The following is a 17,266-nucleotide window of genomic DNA, read 5'->3' on the forward strand; positions in this document are numbered from 1 at the left end:
TTTTTCCTTCCCACTGTCGCCAAAGTGCTTGCTCATAGAGGGTCATATGATTGTTGGGTTTTTCTCTGTATCTATGAAGCGCCTTGAGGCGACTTTTGTTGTGATTTGGCGCTATATAAATACAATTGAATTGAATTGAATTGAATTGAATTGAACTTGGGCCCAACTTCAACTTTAACCCAGCTTTACTTTGTTTATTGAAAGGTTCCAGCAATAAAGATGACTTTTGAGTTTAGTTCTGCATCCAAGTCCTGCATTAGGGCCCATACACTGCCTGCCACACAGAGTCATTGTGACAAGTAGTGCAACAGCATTGCTACATAGAGCAAGAGTCCAGGTTTTAAACTGTTCTGGCAGTTCAGACCTCTCACTTTGTAACATATTGGCACAGTATAAATTTTGAATTATTGAAAAATGCTGAACATTTAAAAACCTATATCAAACAACAAAGGAAAAAAGCAACATGTGAAACTACCTCCCACCACCCACCCACCTCACCCCCACTGATAACACACACACACACACACACACACACACACACACACACACACACACACACACACACACACACACACACACACACCAGCTATCAAACCAGAGTAGCTATTGGTTTGATAAATATAAACACTGAGGGGACCAGCTAGAACTTCATCATCTGGGGTACTCCAGTTTGCATAACAGAATCATGATGTGCAGTACTGCTGTCTGCATTATCACAGCTTAGGCAATATAAGACTCTAAGATTTTTTGCCAATGGATCTTTTCAACTCTGCACTTGGAAAAAATATCACTTTTTTGCGTCCTGCATTTTTCATTATAAGTGGATTTATTGGCATTCCTAATATAAAATATTATTATGCCTTTCTGTTTTTTGTTTATATTATTTCTGTCCTGGCAAACACAGCTGTCATGGCCGCAATATATTTGGATCACAATCTAAGAACACCGAAATATATTGCAGTTTTCAATCTTGCATTGGTTGATCTGTTAGGTAACTCTGCCATGGTGCCAAAGGTTCTCGATATCTTTTTGTTTAATCACCCCCACATTTCCTATAATGACTGCTTGACATTCCTGTTTTTCTGCTATGTATTCCTTTCGATGCAAGCTCTAAATCTGGTTGCACTGTCATATGACAGAGTTATGGCGATCGTTTACCCACTGCATTATCAACTGAAGGTGACTCAAAAGTTCATGCTCTGTTTAATTGCCTCCTTCTGGGTGTTTGTCATTATTGTTGTACTTATTGCAACTGGCCTTCTTACAAGGCTTTCCCTCTTTGAGTCAGTCGTTATTAAAAGCTTTTTTTGTGACCATGGTCAGATATACCGGCTTGCATGCAATGATTATACACCCAGCGATATAACTGCTTGGATTTTGCCAGCTCTTATTCTTTGGATTCCTCTTTTGTTTGTTTTGTTGAGTTATCTGAGTATAAGCTATGCTTTAGCTAAGGTAGCCACAGTTCGAGAAAGAATGAAGGGCTTTAAAACCTGCACAGCTCATCTTTCATTAGTGGCAATCTATTTCCTCCCAATATTAATCACTCTACGTTTAAACATAGAGCCAAATGCCAGAATCATAAACCTGTCTCTGACATCAGTCTTTCCTCCAATGCTGAACCCTATCATATATGTTCTTCAGACACAAGAAATCAAAGAATCTCTAAAAAAGTTAAAGGGAAGAATCACAACACACTACAAAAATAGAAAAGTCAAATTTAAAAAGTAAGAATAAATTTGGCATAAATATTTTTACCCCTTTGTTTATTTAAGGAATGCATATAAAATAAAATAAAAATGTTCAAGTATGTTTAAGTACTTCCAAATAGAACCCAAATTACAAATGTCACACTTCACGGGGCAGTGTGTGATTGATTTGAAAACACATCCTGTAGCAAAGATTTGTGATTTGTAATTTCTTAAGCAACTGTAATTGTTACTGTTAAGACCAACACAGAGAGACATACAGATACTTATTCACAACTATGGTCAGTTTATGAACGTGAAAGCTTAGGAGTTTATCATAAATAAAATAAAATAAAATAAAATAAAGCCTGTTGACAAGTCATGCACAAACAGGGAAAGCATGGAAAGGTGAAAGATTAGATTCAAAGTAGGGACCTTTATGCTGTGAGGTGATAGTGATAACTAATCACATTTATCTTTAGCCAAATGTAAGGGTTGCCTTTCTGAGAAATATGCATTGCAGCATGACATATGCTTGTTTTTGTTTGTTTTTTCAAAGTGAGATTCAGTAAAGCTACTATATAACTACAGAAATACATTTTAATGACTGTTTAAATAGATAATTTTTCTGCTATGAGAATATGTCAGGAAGCCTTCCAACGTCTCTTCTTCCAGCTTCTATGTGGATATGGGCCGCCTTTGATTAGTGTTTCAAAGAATGTCCAACCAAAATGTAAATATAATGTAAAGGACTGACTAAACTGGTAGAAACCCAGAAATGTTATTTTTTGTGGCAAATAAACTGAATCATTGTGTAGTGACCCGATTGAGTAAATTCTACTTATAGCAATATAATCACATGGTTTGATTACAGAGGGAACACAGGGCTAATAAAAGTGAAAGACCATGTGGTTACACTTTAACATTGGTTCTCTGAGTGAAGACATTAACATGCCACCTTTTGAGCTGCTCCTCGTGGTCATGTGCTGGTGTTTTATAAGCAGGAATTCTTTGAGTCCTTAAGTTGAGACTACGAGTCGTATTCTTTATATTGATGAGAAAATTTGTATTCTCTCACTAATAAATTAAAAAACATTGGTGAAAAAAAGTTTAAAAAGCACAGGAGGAATCAGGAGTACTGAACAGGCCAATTGCTATCTGGTAATCAGATTACACAGTAGGGTTTCTGAGTGATTTGCAGTTAGTAGTAGCTATGATGTTAGTTTTCCTGCTAAAGCATAAATCCCCAGTAACAACCACCCAAAGTGTAAACTCAAAGTGTAGACTCTACATACTGGGTACTCTTCAAGGGGTGGAAAAGAAACTCTCGCCAGTCTGTACAAGAGCGAGGTCTAACCAAGTGTGTTAGCTCACATACTGTAATATGTAATTTGCTGGTAATAGAATCACAGTCAGTCTTCCAGTAACAAAGGACAAAGAAACATATGCAAAGGAAACAATAATCCTGGGAGACTACTTACAGAAAAATGCCTAAACATATCAGGTCAATGGACAGAAGGTTGTAACTCATACAAAACACTTGCACTAAGAACACTTGAGTACAACACATGCTGTACTCACTAATTGTACTCACTCTACCTGCTGAATTGAATCATGTTATATGTACTAGTGTCCTTAAAGCTGGATGTGAGTGATAGTGAGCAGGCTCAGGGTCGCTATTGCGGGGACCCAGTATTCTTGGAGTTCTTGGTAAGCTGGTGAAAGTCACCCCACTTCGGGGCTCCATTATTATACTGGGGGACTTTTCTTGGTCAATAACAGTGGGGTGATTGGGAGGAATGTCCTACACCCAGTCTGAACATGAACATACTGTCCATGACAAACAACATGGTTAAATATAAATGTGTTTATACCTGTAAGTGCACATATGCAAGGGTGCCCTAACTAAAAAATAAATAAAAATAAATAAGTAAATGGAAGCGTACAATTATTCATTTTCTGTGCTGCTGTCACTCTCACCTGGATGATACTGGTGGCATAGCGAGAAACATGTTTAAAAAATAATAATAATAATTATTTCAGTACCCTATATACCACCCAGCCATTTCTGCTAAGTGTCATGGTCCGACTCATGGTCCGACTCAGTGTTTTATGCTTTTGTTGTATGTATTCTGTTGTGAATTGCCATTTGTTAGGTTTCTGTTCTTTGCCTGCCTGCTCCCACTTCTCTGTGTTCCCTCCGTCTGTCCATGGTGCCACACTGTCTGCTTGTGAATCTGCCTGTTTAGTTCTGTGTCTTGTCTGGTTCTGTGTCTGTGAGTTTCCTGTTTTATTGTGAAGGTCTCCGTCTCATGTGAGTGTGTTCAGTTTACGTTTCCCCTGTCCCGTCAGCTCTGATTTCTCCTAGCTGTGTTGCCCTCCTGTCTCTCATCCCCCGATTACTGGTGTGTGTATTTAAGCCCTGTGTGTTCTCCTGCCTGTTGCCGGTTCGTCTATGTTACTCTGTGTCCCTCGGTGTCCTGCTCTTCGTCTGCCTCTCTCTGCCTCTCATCCCTTTGTCGTATGCTCCCAGGTCTGTTATTTTAGTTCTCCCACTTTAGGTGTCTTCAGTTATTTTGTCATGCCCCACTGCTCGTTTGCCACTACACCACCTTGTAAATAAACTTCACTAGCATTTTCATCCACTGCTTGCATCTTGGGTCCTCCTTCCTCCACACCACACGGCTCGCCTCCTCAGCCATGACACTAAGTGAGATTTCCAGTACAACAGTGGAATATGCCACTTGCAGAAATCTTCTGATGACAATAGTGGTTGGGCGCATTAGGGGTGGGAAGGAGTTTGAGTACAGGGATCTGGTGAGCAAGTTTGTAGAATGGTCCGAAAGAAACACTTATTTCTGAATTTCTGCAAGACAAAAGAGATGGTGGTTGACTTCTGGAGGAAAAAAAACTGTGAGTTGGCCCATCACAACATCTGCTCCACTCCAAACTTCCAAGGCAGTGCACAACATCTATCTATCTTTCCATTCCATTCCAGCCATCCATCCTCTTCTGTTTCATGAAAAAATACATTACCTTTGATGAGTCTTTTAACACATGTTAGCGTTTACCATAAAGGACATTAACTTTAACGTTCAACATTAACAAAAAAATTATTCAGAAGTTATTAAAGTTAAAATGCAATTTTAAATTTCTGCAAAGAAATAAACAGCATTCAGATTTGAACCTTGGCAGTACCCAATCATCCTTTGTGGGGGGTTTTAAAAAGCTGAAAACATAGAAAATTTCATGTAAAATAATCCAAAATATGGCAAACAAAACAATGTTTCATGTCTCATAATAATAATATAACATTTTATAATTGGTGTTGAAAAGTGAGACTATTTAAAATGTAATGTATAAAAATCCTAAAAACAATATGTGAACATGTTATTGTGAACACAATTGTGCTGGAGTAATATATTTACAAGTAGAAAGTATTTAAAATCTAATTTCCAGTGTTTAGGTCATTATATTCAGTGGTACAATGTCACAATTTATGCTATAATTTTTTGCTCTTAAAACATCACGTATACGGTTATTGTGTGTGTTTTTGTGAAAGACTGTAATGTAATAGTGTATTTGATGCTGGTCAATGAACATTACAAAGCATAATTATTAATTTTAATCATTTCTTTACATTCTCATTTGACATTCTATGTGAAAACAGATTTAAGAGATCAAATTAGTTTCCAATATGTCTAGGGATGGGAATTGCTACAAATTTACTGATTTGAATCCCATTTTCAAAGTCAATTATCAATTTGATTTCTTACGGTGTGTTCACACCGAACGCGGTAGACGCGACCAGAGTGTCAGGTTTACATGTAAAGTCAATGGAGAAGCGCGATGCCGCGCGACTGGGGGTCCCGCGAAAATTCAGAAGCAGATTTGCGTCACGAAAACGCATCAGTTGCGCGTCCAAGTAGCGCGAGTGACGCGCGAATAAAAATATGCACGTCAGTTTGTGTGGTGCATTTTGTGCATTCGCGCGTATCGCGTCAACCGCTCGAGTTGGAAAAATCTGAACTCCAGCGTCAAGTCGCGCCGCAACAACCAATCAGGAGCCTGGTGACGTGATGCTCTGACCTAGTTCAGAGGGGCAGATCCAGCCAAAGCCCTTCATTCTTCATTCAATATGGAGGAAAGGCTAATCAACGCCATAGCAAACCACCCGGAGCTGTACGACACCAGCTGCTTTCTGTACCGAGACAGGAATAAAAAGGACCGAGCTTGGTGGAAGATATGTGAAGAGATCGGGCAACCTGGTAAGTTCATTCATTTCTCTTTTGAAATTTTTGACTGACCCAGGGAAGCCGCACAAAAGCTAGCAAGCCCACCTACTGTCCTGCTATTTTCCCACTGATGTACAAATACCTTTCCGGTAACAAGATAATGTGTTTAATTAGAGGAAACCCGCAGGAGAAAGAAGAGGAGTGGGTCTGCAGCAGGATCGGGGAGGAGATGGAAGTTTTTTGCGGTCATGGGGTTTCTGGACTCCTTCCTCACCCCGCGGGAGACTAGCAGCAATATGGTGGGGACCGCGGAGAACTTCCCCCCCGAGGATCAGGGACAGCCCGAAGAGGCAGCAGGGGAGACCCAGTCAGAAGGTATGTTTACAATGAATTAATGTAGGCAGTTAATTTATGCATGTTGTCATATAGAAATATATGTTATTGTTTATTAATAAACAGTATACAGTGGTCCCACTGTTCATCCTTCACTGCCTCGCTTTTTCGCAGATTTTGTTATTGTACTGTACAACTTTCAACAATGCGTATTGCATCCTGCAGTAGGGATGGGTATCGAAAACTGGTTCTTGTTGAGAACCAGTTCCCACTGTTTCAGTTCCTTGGAATTGTTTGCCATTTTTGCAAACAATTCCCTTATCGATTCCAGTTTCCCCGAATGACGTCACCACGTTGCGGAGCGTCATTTACCTGGCAGGAAACATGGCGGCTCAAACGCTCAAAAGTTTGGTTATACTTTACCAGAACGGATGACAACAGGGCAACTTGCAATACTTGCAAAGTAGATATTTCATTTAAGGGAGGAAACACTACGAATATGCAAAAGCATTTGCTCACAAAACACATGATGACCTTAAATGAATGTCATGTTTTTAATTCTGCTCCAGACTCGTGAATCTCAACCCAGCAGCAGCGGTAACGTTTGCACGTCTTCTCCCGTTAATTCGGCAGGTAAATAATCAACTAACAGTGCATATTATGTTAGCGCGATCTGCCTTATTACAAAACCTGCTATTACTGTGCATTTAGGTGACCATGATGAGAGAGACAGACAGAGTCTGGCTGGCTCAGATGCTGCCAGTTCTCGCTGCAGTCTACTAGAGCTGGGCGATAAAACGATAACGATATGTATCGCGATATAACTTTTACTCGATAGAGAAATTAAGCTATCGCGATAGACCTCGCCGCTCTTGTCCTCTTAAAAAAAAAAAAAAAAAAAAAAAAGGTCAGCCAATCCAAATTAAGTAGCGCAGAGCCGAACCAATCACAGCCGCAGCGTCACGTCGCGTGACTTGTTACGTACAGCACAAGTGCCAAGCCGCACGTGTGTTTGTTTGGGAAGCAGCCAGCGGGTAATGGAGCCAGCGCGTAATGGAGGAAATGAGTGTGCCGACTAGAAAAATCAACCGAGCGTGACCGAAGAGAAAACAGATGATGGTTCCAATGCCGGAGAGATTGTCGAACGGAAGAGCCATAGAAGTTCTGTAGTGTGAAGGTATTTCGGCTATTTCAAGTCTGACAAAAAACAGAGTAGCGTGCACTGTAAATTGTGCCGAAAGCAAGTCTGGAAATACAATAAACTGGTGCATGCGTCACACTGTGCGCCACGTTATTGTTTCGGTGAAATGAATTTCTACAATACTGTTACTGTTAATTCTACTCTCTGCAGTGTTTAAATGCTTACATATACACACAGTTACTGTCCCTCCACACATACGACTCGGTTCTGCTTCTATGCCCCAGCTTTGTTTACTTTTTCCCACGAGGCTTCTAGACTTCTGATTGGCCAACATTTCTGCACGGTTAGGAATCTAGCTCCACCTGCTGCTTTGGCATGTTCATAGCAGCGTTTTCCTTCATTTCTGCCTTTATGTGTGGACGGGATTATTTTTTAAAACGAAAACGGAAAATCTCCGTGTGTGGACGTAGCCTCAGTCTCTGACTGGAAGCGCTAATTCGTCATTCGGCTTTTGTCAGACTAAAGTAACTGTTAAAACTGTTTGAAAAGCTCAGCTATACAACAAGGAGAGATTGAGAATTTCCTTTTAGTTCTCAGTTTATTTGATATTGACAAAAGTTAGTCAGTTTTGTCTGTTCTTCTGTAAAACAAACTAAGATTTATTTTTAGAATTAATATTTTGTTTCTAAGTGGAATTGACAATTTAGTAGTCTGTTTCGTTTGTTCTATTTTGAAACTTAAACGCTTTAGCGGCTGCCTTTTGTGTAGTTTGCAATATTTGCCTTTATTTATCTGAAAAAGTCTCATGTTCCTTAAGTACATCTCCCCTGTTGAACTTATTATGGGAAATAAATATTTAAATAAAAACAAGCTGCTGATTATTTCACATTTTACTTGTGAGCAACGGCACATTTAAATCTTACAAATATAGTTATTTGGCTTATATCGTGATATATATCGTTATCGCCTGAAATGAAAAAAACATATCGTGATATGAAAAAATCTCATATCGCCCAGCTCTACAGTCTACCGGTAGCGTCTCCTTTCAGGCCAGGATAGACGAATGTCACCGAGCAGTCACTAAGTTTGTGGTAAAAGGCTTGCACCCATTTGCCACAGCAGATGCCCCCAATTTTCGGTAAGTGAATGTGTTTAATTGTAGGCAGGGACATTACTGGATATTCCTGTGTAATTGCTACAGAATAATTTATGTTATACTTTGTTATTGCTACAGAAGAATATTTATTTTATTATTTTACATTTACAATTTTTTTTCAGAATCAGAATCAGAAAGGGTTTTATTGCCAAATGTTGAGCAGGTTTACAACATTAGGAAATTGCTGGAAAAATTAGGAAATTTTTCCTGGGGACCCTCTGACACCCCATTGAAGAGCCGTAGGCTGGATCTCTTAAGATCTCACTGCTGGGTTTGTAAGGCCATGTTACTCCTAAATTTCTATCTTGTTCAAGGAGAACATATAAAACAAAGTTCTAAGCTAATCGACCTTAGTGTTCTCCTTTTTAAAAAAAGAATCGATAAGAGAATCGATAAAGAATCGAATCGTTAAACAGAATCGAAAATGGAATCAGGATCGTGAAAATCTTATCAATACCCATCCCTATTCTCCAGCCTGATTGACAAATCTCCTCCGTGTCGTTTCTCCTGTGCTTGCCAAATTTATCATGTTTGGTTTTGATAACCATCAAGTCCAATAGAAAAAACAGCACAAAAACACCCATAACTCATAACCCTCATTTGGAAATAGACACCTGCACTGGGAGGGGAAAAGGCGCACAAAAGTGGCACGCAGACGAAGATAAAATGCGGCGATCGTGGCTCAAGAGTTAGGAGTTTGCCTCGTAATCGGAAGGTTGCCAGTTCGAGCCCTGGTGGTGGCGCCAGTGTCTGACAGCCTCGCCTCTGTCAGTGCGCCCCAGGGTGGCTGTGGCTACAATGTAGCTTGCCATCACCAGTGTGTGAATGGGTGGATGACTGGATGTGTAAAGCGCTTTGGGGTCCTTAGGGACTAGTAAAGTGCTATACAAATACAGGCCATTTACCATTTTACTTTTACATTTTGAAATCTACAAAGGTTTGTACTTTGAGAATCAACTTGTGAGAACTGTGAGTAATGTTCATGTGTGTGAAAAAAAGTATATAAAGTGAGTGGCGAGGGGCTAGTTATTCTGAGAACCCCTGCTGCAATAAATGAGGGACCACTGTATATATTTTCTCTATTTCTCTATCTATTATTTTCAACCTGTTAACATTTAATATTGTCTTGACAGAGCCAACGGATTCTGCAACAGAGCCATCCCCTGTTGCTTCTCCTGGCTCCCCAGTCCCTGGTCCCTCTGCTCCTGCTGCTGCACTCACAGGTATGTAATTGTAGCAACAGATGTACAGCACTGATAGCTTTTTACTCAGTTGGATTCCCTTTTGATTACCTTTACTAAATATCTACAACCAATCTGATTATATCCTGTTTTTTTTTCAATGTTGAAAATGAAAATCTAGTAGCAGCCTTCTCATTTCTTTGTGTTGTTTTGTGCTTTGTTTTACAGGCCCACAGAGGAGGACAGCTCCGAGGTGGACAAGGGACGGATCCCAGGACGGTCCATCGGTGGTGGAGCTGGCCATCCTGGAGTCCCTGAAGAGGCCACGCCAGTCTCCAACAGAGTATTTCCTCCTCAACCTTGTTCCTGCTCTGGAGAGCAATGCCGCCTCAGACGAGAGTATTAGTGAAATTTCAAATTTATAAATTAGTTTTTGAAAACAGCACAGCTGTGTTAAAATTTGGAAACATTGGACCCTAGCAATCAGTAGTTTTCTGATGAGGCAGCAGGCTCTCCAGGGCAGAAACAATGTTCTTATTTTTCTCATCCTTCTCCCTGAGGCTCTTCCACTTTAATCTAGGTCCTTTTTATTCCTGTCTCTCTGTAAATAGTTATATTTTATATATTTATGTTTAATCTTTTTCTGTTTGAGAATTTTAATATTATTTCAAATAAATTTTTCTAATGACTAATGTCTCGGTTCTACTACACAGCAAATATTGGCACACAACTTGACACATGTAGAATTTATTTCATATTATACTAATGAAAAAATATACTACTATATAGGAACATAGTGAAGACCAATTATTTAAGAGAATAAAGAGAGGTTAGTTTATTTTGGAGGCAAGCTCCATTTATTAAGAAAACTTTTAAAAAGGCAGGAACGCTCTTTAGAGGTTTGTGGGTGGCTCAGAGCTGTTGTGTGTGTCTCTTTATAAGATAGACCTTCTGAATATCACTTCAAAGATTACCAACAGTGGTCCTCATACCACAGTTTGATATCAGCAAACACTGAGAAAATACATTGATATGACACCAGAGCCATTCTATCATTGCAAACACTGATAACATAGCATAAATTGAATTAAATCAGGACTTGGTGAGACCTTTTGAGTATAACTACAAATATTATAAACAGTCGTCTCCATACCACAGTATGCTATCAATAAACAGTCTCGGTCGTTGTGTCCTTGGGCAAGACACTTCACTTACAGCCAACTGGTGATGGCCAGAGGGGCCGATGGCGCGATATGGCAGCCTCGCTTCTGTCAGTCTTCCCCAGGGCAGCTGTGGCTACAACTGTAGCTTGCCTCCATCAGTGTATGAATGTGAGAGTGAATGAATAGTGGAATTGTAAAGCACTTTGAGGGCATATCAGCATATCAAAGACATTACATTCAAGTACATGCAAGTTAATTATGTGCTGCGTAGCCAAATGTTTGGGCATGTTGGAGGTCTTTCCCCTCTTTGTTGTGATCAGTGTTACTAAGGGTCATTACTCAAAAAAGTAATTATTGCAAATATTACACAGAACACTTTTCTTAAAAGCAATGAAGTACGCTACTTAATTACACCCAGAAGAAAGAGATTCATTATATTTCTTGTTACATTGCTCTCATGTTACTCTGTTAAATGATCTGAAACACACTGTCTCGTAATTACTATTTAACAATATAAACCTACAGGCTACAGCCCCACACACCAGCAAAAAATATCTATCCTAATTAGGACAGACGTGATCTTTCTCTTAGTATTCTAACATTAGGGGTGATCGTGGCTCAACAGTTGGCAGTTTGTCTTGTAATCGGAAGGTTGCCGGTTCGAGCACCGGCTCCAACAGTCTCGGTCGTTGTGTCCTTGGGCAAGACCCTTGACCCGTTGCGTACTGGTGGTGGTCAGAGGGCCCGGTGGCGCCAGTGTCCGGCAGCCTCGCCACTGTCAGTGCGCCCCAGGGTGGCTGAGGCTACAATGTAGCTTGCCATCACTAGTGTGTGAATGTGTGTGTGGATGGGTGGATGACTGGATGTGTAAAGCGCTTTGGGGTCCTTAGGGACTAGTAAAGCGCTATACAAATACAGGCCATTTACCATTCACATATGCTCTCAAGCACCAGAGGTTTTGATCTCACCACGATTTATTGTATAGGTAAAGGAAAACAAGCCATTAACCCCGAGGAGCGTCCTCACTCTCCAGCTCCAAACAATAACAACAGCAAGAACCCCGTCCCCTTCCTGCACACAGTCACTCACTTTTTCTGCAGCACAACCAAACATGTCTCTTAAAGAAACAACAACAGTCCACAGAGATAGTTAACCTGTCACAGTAAAATAACCTTTAACAATCGTTACAGTGTTTAGTTATGAACACAAAGTCAACAGCACCAAAATCAAAGTTGTACACCAGCACAAACAGACTTTAAAGTGATCACCACAATGATTCTACTGTAGAAACATGAACGGGTAGAAATGGACTGCAGCCTGACTTCTCAACATTTTCTTACCTGTTGAAGTTCATCAGCAGCTGACTTTATCCCAAATGACGGCCCACTTTAGCACTGTGTTGGGCTGGGGTAAGCATTTACTTCACTTTAACGTCACTCCGGGTTCTTGGCTAGCTTAGCGTTAGCATGCTAGCTTTGCAGAGCTATGAAGAGTTGAAGTTGTGTTAACAGTATTATCGGTTCTTGTGAGAGTGCAAGAACCAATTCAGTGCAGGCCAAATGACACCACCCATATGGGCAGAAATCTGTGCCATCAGAAACTGAATTTGAATAAGTTAAATTTGAATTTGAATTGCTCAGATTGAATCTGAATTGTAACTTGAATAAATGCTTTTGAAAACTGAATTTGAATTAGTCTAATTTGAAATTGAATTTCTGGTTTGAAAATGATCATCACTAAATTGAAATTGCATTTTATATTTTGAAAATGAATTGATTTGCTTTGAAACGGCATTTTATCCTTTAAAAATTCAGCTCTCGAATAATTTCAGTTTCACTTCTCACCATTCAGTTTCAGTTCTACAATTCAATTTCAGTTCCAAAATTCAGTTTTTTGGAACTTACATCCGGTTCCGGTTCAAGCGCAGATTAATAGAACTACGTTTTACTAGCGGACCGAAAGTGTTACTGACGGGAATCTACAGTGTCTTGAGCTGAATTAAGACTAAAGAAGTCATTCGTCATGTCGAATGACCAGCGGATAAATTCTCAGGTTGGTAATAAATGTATTACATGTATAAGAACAAGCGTCATGTTAACAAATGATAGCCGTAAGGTAACTTTTATGCTTATTGTAGCTGCTAGCTCAAAACGCTAATTTAGCGTAGTTTGCCCTGAATTCAGCTTTGACAAACAAATATGATCGACTGTTTCTAGAATTCCAAAGTTGTCATCTTGGACCCTCTCAGAGTACCCCCTCTGTATGCTTGCAGAGACCCCTACAGTAGGGAAACATGCAAAACGGTGCCCAAACCAAGACCTGTGCCTCCCAGCTATGTGGAGTCTTTCATAAACTGTTTATGCTGAGTCTGAGTCTGCAGAGGGTCCCGGTGATGTGGAAGACATCATGCCTCGTCCCTGTACCAAAGACGCCACGTCCCAGTGGCCCCCAGGATTACAGGCCCGTGGCACTGACCTCCCACATCATGAAGACCCTGGAAAGGCTCATCCTGGACCAGCTGCGACCCATAGTAAGACCACATCTGGATCCCCTTCAGTTCGCTTATCAGCCTCGTCTCGGAACTGAGGACGCCATCATCTACCTGCTCAATCGTGTCTACACCCATCTGGACCAGCCGGCAAGCACTGTGAGGGTCATGTTTTTTGACTTTTCCAGTGCTTTCAACACCATCAGGCCGACCCTCCTGGGTGATAAGTTAGCAGTGATGCAGGTGGATGCTTCTCTGGTGTCCTGGATTGTTGATTACCTGACAGGAAGACCACAATATGTACGTCTCCCACAGTGTGTGTCTGACAAGGTGATCAGCAACACAGGGGCACCACAGGGGACTGTCCTCTCCCCCTTCCTCTTCACCCTCTACACCACAGACTTCAGCCACTGCACAGAGACCTGCCATCTTCAGAAGTTTTCTGATGACTCTGCGGTGGTTGGATGCATCAGCAGGGATGATGAGACAGAGTACCGGGCTGTGGTCGACTCCTTTGTCACGTGGTGTGAGTAGAATCATCTGCAGCTCAACGTGGCAAAGACCAAGGAACTGATTGTGGACTTCAGGAAGACCAGGAAACACTTGACCCCTGTTTCAATCCAGGGGGTCAGTGTTGACATTGTGGAGGACTATAAATACCTTGGAGTACACATTGACAATAAACTGGACTGGGCTAAAAACACCACAGCACTTTACAGGAAGGGCCAGAGTCGTCTCTATTTTTTGAGGCGACTGAGGTCCTTCAACATATGCCAGAAAATGCTGAGGATTTTCTATGAGTCTGTTGTGGCCAGTGCGATCCTCTATGCTGTTGCATGCTGGGGGAGCAGGCTGAGGGTCGCAGATGCCAACATACTCAATAAACTGATCCGTAAGGCCAGCAATGTTGTGGGGATGGAGCTGGACTCCCTCAAGGTGGTGTCGGAGAGGCGGATTCTGTCCAAGATAAAGACAATGTTGGATAACACCTCCCACCCACTCCATGACATGCTGGTCAGTCACAGGAGCTCGTTCAGTGAGAGACTGAGATTACCCAAAAGAACCACTGAACGACACAGGAAATCTTTCCTGCCTGTGGCCATCTCCCTGTACAACGCATCCACTTAACACACTGTTTACTGCTACAACTACACATGTTTCTTTTCCAGATATTTATTTATGAGTGACTTATGTATGTATGTATATATATGTATATATTGTACTATTCTTAGTTAGTGTATTGTCTGTCTTGTCTTAATGTTGGTTATAATGGAGCACTGTAACAAAAAATAATTTCCCCCAGGGATCAATAAAGTATTCTGATTCTGATTGATTCAAACAGAGATGATCCAGTAATGCTGCACTAATGAATTAGACTAACTATTCACTTTAGCTAAAGTTATTAAGTCAGCTAAAGAGTTGGGATGCTGTGTAAGGCATAAATAAAGCTAAAATACAAAGGTTTGGGCACCGTTTTGCATGTTTCCCTACTGTAGGGGTCTCTGCAAGCATACAGAGGGGGTACTCTGAGAGGGTCCAAGATGACAACTTTGGAATTCTAGAAACAGTCGATCATATTTGTTTGTCAAAGCTGAATTCAGGGCAAACTATGCTAAATTAGCGTTTTGAGCTAGCAGCTACAATAAGCATAAAAGTTACCTTACGGCTATCATTTGTTAACATGACGCTTGTTCTTATACATGTAATACATTTATTACCAACCTGAGAATTTATCCGCTGGTCATTCGACATGACGAATGACTTCTTTAGTCTTAATTCAGCTCAAGACGCTGTAGATTCCCGTCAGTAACACTTTCGGTCCGCTAGTAAAACGTAGTTCTATTAATCTGCGCTTGAACCGGAACCGGATGTAAGTTCCAAAAAACTGAATTTTGGAACTGAAATTGAATTGTAGAACTGAAACTGAATGGTGAGAAGTGAAACTGAAATTATTCGAGAGCTGACTTTTTAAAGGATAAAATGCCGTTTCAAAGCAAATCAATTCATTTTCAAAATATAAAATGCAATTTCAATTTAGTGATGATCATTTTCAAACCAGAAATTCAATTTCAAATTAGACTAATTCAAATTCAGTTTTCAAAAGCATTTATTCAAGTTACAATTCAGATTCAATCTGAGCAATTCAAATTCAAATTTAACTTATTCAAATTCAGTTTCTGATGGCACAGATTTCTGCCCATACCACCCACCCCCAGCCAGTGGTGAACTACACAATAGATAATGAGACACTTGTGTTGATAGCTGACACAGGGACAGCCATTTTTCCATCAACTCAATGAAACGACTGACCCACAACAGCTTCACTGAAAGTTGGATACTCAGGGGAACCACAATATCAGTATTTCACAAAACCATTTGATGTGACTTGTGGAGATCAAAATTTGAACATCAGTTTCTGTATGCACCAGATTGCCCACTCAACCTACTGGGCTGTGACCTGCTGACTAAATTGGGTCTGACTATCTACTGCAATTAACGAGGACTCTGAATTTTCTTGCAACTAAAAGAGCAACTTGTCCGCAATAATTGAGTCCTATATGTGGCACTAAAGCAGAATCAGAAGGAAATCTGACTAAAATCTTTTGGTCATGACTAGTACGCAGAACCCAACACACCACACATTCACTACCAATTCATGGCCGTGTGGCCAGCTGCAGAGATGAAAAAGTTCAGGGGGTTGAACGGGAGGCCAGTGACAAAGATGGAGCACATCAGGAGGCTCACCGGGAGGCCAACTGAGAGGCCAGTGATGAAGACGGAGCAGATCTGGAGGCTGACAATGATGGCGAAGATCCTCAGCTCACGGGACTGGAGGCTGACAATGGAGAAGACAGAGACGGAAACTATAAGGTGGCTTGGAAGATGGCCTGCACTGTTGTGGCCTGGCAGATGGCCATTGACAGAAACCCTTAGGTGGCTTTGCTGGAGGCTGACATCGATGAGGATGGAGACCCTTGATTGAGCAGGACTGGGTTTTGGCGAAGCAGGACTTGGCAGTGCATTGGCTACCGACTCGGGTGGAGCCCAGACCTCTGGGTCAGGACTAGGGATGGGTACCAGTATCCGGTGCCATTATGACATAAACGGTATTAACTAGACCGAAAAGCAGCGCACATTTCGATTCTTTGGATTGTTTGGATTCTAGCCAATCATTTTACCTTTCCAAGGATAGTAGGCGGGCCCAGGTATGTACGTTCTTTTAGAGCAGCAAAACAGATTAAAAATGCCCAAGGCGAAGCGGTCAAAAGTCTGGCTGTACTTCACAGCAAAAGATGCAAACTCAGCAGCCTGCAACAAGTGCTTTAAGGTGATTCTGTGCAAATGAGGTAACACCTCGAATCTGATGAAACACCTGGCGATGCATAGCGTTTTTTAAAAGCCGAGAAATGCACTGCATTTGATAGCTTGCTGCAAGACCGAGCACCAGGCACATCTACTGCGGGAGTGGTGCCTGTTATCGGACCCGGAGTTAGCAACATCGCCCAAGAATCCGAAGAAGAGAGTCCTGGCCCAAGCCCTGCCAGTGTAGCAGAAATGATGACGGATGATAAAGGCAGCAGCAGACGGTCTTCTCTGGATGAGTAGCTTAATGTTGTTCGTGTGTAATTTATGTTGAGTAGGCTAACCATGTTATTAAATTAATGCATGTAAGGTGAACTAGCAAACATCGTCATAGTTACATGCGGATGTCTTCTTGTTTGATAGAGTGATACCATATGTGCCCTATAGCTGCAGAAAAGGCTAACTTTATCTTTTTACAAACCCCCCCCCCCCCAGCTAAACATAAGAGGTTTTAGGACAAAGTTTATGTTTTCCATTCTTTAAGCACCGGTTCGAGCACCGTTTAAGCACCGGCACCG

The 17,266-nt window shown here is 41.1% G+C and overlaps 1 protein-coding gene across 1 annotated transcript; it reads left to right on the top strand.

The window, feature by feature from the left end:
- Positions 1–753: 753 nt before the first annotated feature.
- LOC308387140 (olfactory receptor 1500-like) lies at positions 754–1,731 on the top strand (the record flags this gene model as incomplete). Its single annotated transcript, XM_080867037.1, has 1 exon — positions 754–1,731. One exon carries the CDS (start codon positions 754–756, stop codon positions 1,729–1,731), a length of 978 nt encoding a protein of 325 aa, XP_080723163.1.
- Between the last annotated feature and the right edge of the window lie 15,535 nt (positions 1,732–17,266).

Source organism: Rhamphochromis sp. 'chilingali', assembly GCF_963969265.1.
Source record: "Rhamphochromis sp. 'chilingali' genome assembly, chromosome: 19".
NCBI classification, from domain to species: Eukaryota; Metazoa; Chordata; class Actinopteri; order Cichliformes; family Cichlidae; genus Rhamphochromis; species Rhamphochromis sp. 'chilingali'.